The following is a 1,080-nucleotide window of genomic DNA, read 5'->3' on the forward strand; positions in this document are numbered from 1 at the left end:
GATATATAGACAGAAACCCGTCAGTGTTCAGGGGGAAACATGATGACTCCATGTGACTGACTCAGTGTTTGCATATGTGTCCTCCCTCTCTGCTCCCAGCTGTTAAGAGCTCAGTGTTGATCAGAGGCTGTCCAGGCCTTTCAGAGCCACTGAACCACCAGCAGCACAATGATGATATTACTGACTCTACTGCTGACCGTCCTGGAGCTCCTTGTTCAGGGTAAGACTCTCTGCTAAAAACATTGGCTGAGGATTGAACACTATAATGATCCATCATTTAAAAAATATTTATTTTATTCTTTAAGAACGGATCATCTTTTTGCACTGTTCTTCTTTTCTTTACCAAAAGTGATGTTTCTAAGGTTTTTTATTCCTTTAATTTATTTTCCAGGTTCATCAGGCGACATCAATCTGACTCAGACTCCAGAATCTCAGTCTGTTGTTTTAGGACAGACTGTCTCCATCAGCTGTAAAACCAGCTCCAGTGTTGGCAGCTACCTCAGCTGGTACCTCCAGAAGGATGGAGAGTCTCCTAAACTTTTAATTTATTATGCTTCATCTCGTCAGTCTGGAATTCCAGGTCGTTTTAGTGGAAGTGGATCTGGAACTGCTTTTACTTTAACAATCAGTGGAGTTCAGGCTGAAGATGGAGGAGTTTATTACTGTCAGAAGAGTAACACCGTCCCGTTCACACAGTGAAACAACGTCATACAAAAACCTCCCAGACAAAGAGGAACTGATCTGAATCAATAGCAGTATAAGTATTTTTCTAAACATTTCACTCTATAACACTTTTTCTAAAATAAAATGTTAACAATTATGACAAAAGTAAATATTTATTATATAAATATTATATATATATAAACATATTTCAGTTAAGTGAAAAAAGATAACAGATAATCAAAAAGTTCAGTATGAATGCAAAAAGGTTTGATTGTTCTAAGTTTAAGAAACATTATGAATTTCTAAATCATTTAAGGAATCTAGTTCAGGCCCCAGTTGCAAAGGATTGTTTTAATTATACACTAAGAAGAGTAGAATCATATGCTAAAACCAATTATTTTTAACAGGTAAAGTCTA

At 36.3% G+C, this 1,080-nt stretch overlaps 1 gene segment (V, D, J or C); it reads left to right on the forward strand.

Moving 5' to 3' along the window:
* Window positions 1-168: 168 nt before the first annotated feature.
* On the forward strand, window positions 169-699 carry LOC107104959. The segment is given in 2 exon segments: window positions 169-220; window positions 392-699. Coding segments are annotated over 2 exon segments (360 nt in total).
* The last annotated feature ends 381 nt before the right edge of the window (window positions 700-1,080 follow it).

The sequence above is a fragment of the Cyprinodon variegatus genome, unplaced genomic scaffold (genome assembly GCF_000732505.1).
Source record: "Cyprinodon variegatus isolate N-32 unplaced genomic scaffold, C_variegatus-1.0 Scaffold1975, whole genome shotgun sequence".
NCBI classification, from domain to species: domain Eukaryota; kingdom Metazoa; phylum Chordata; class Actinopteri; order Cyprinodontiformes; family Cyprinodontidae; genus Cyprinodon; species Cyprinodon variegatus.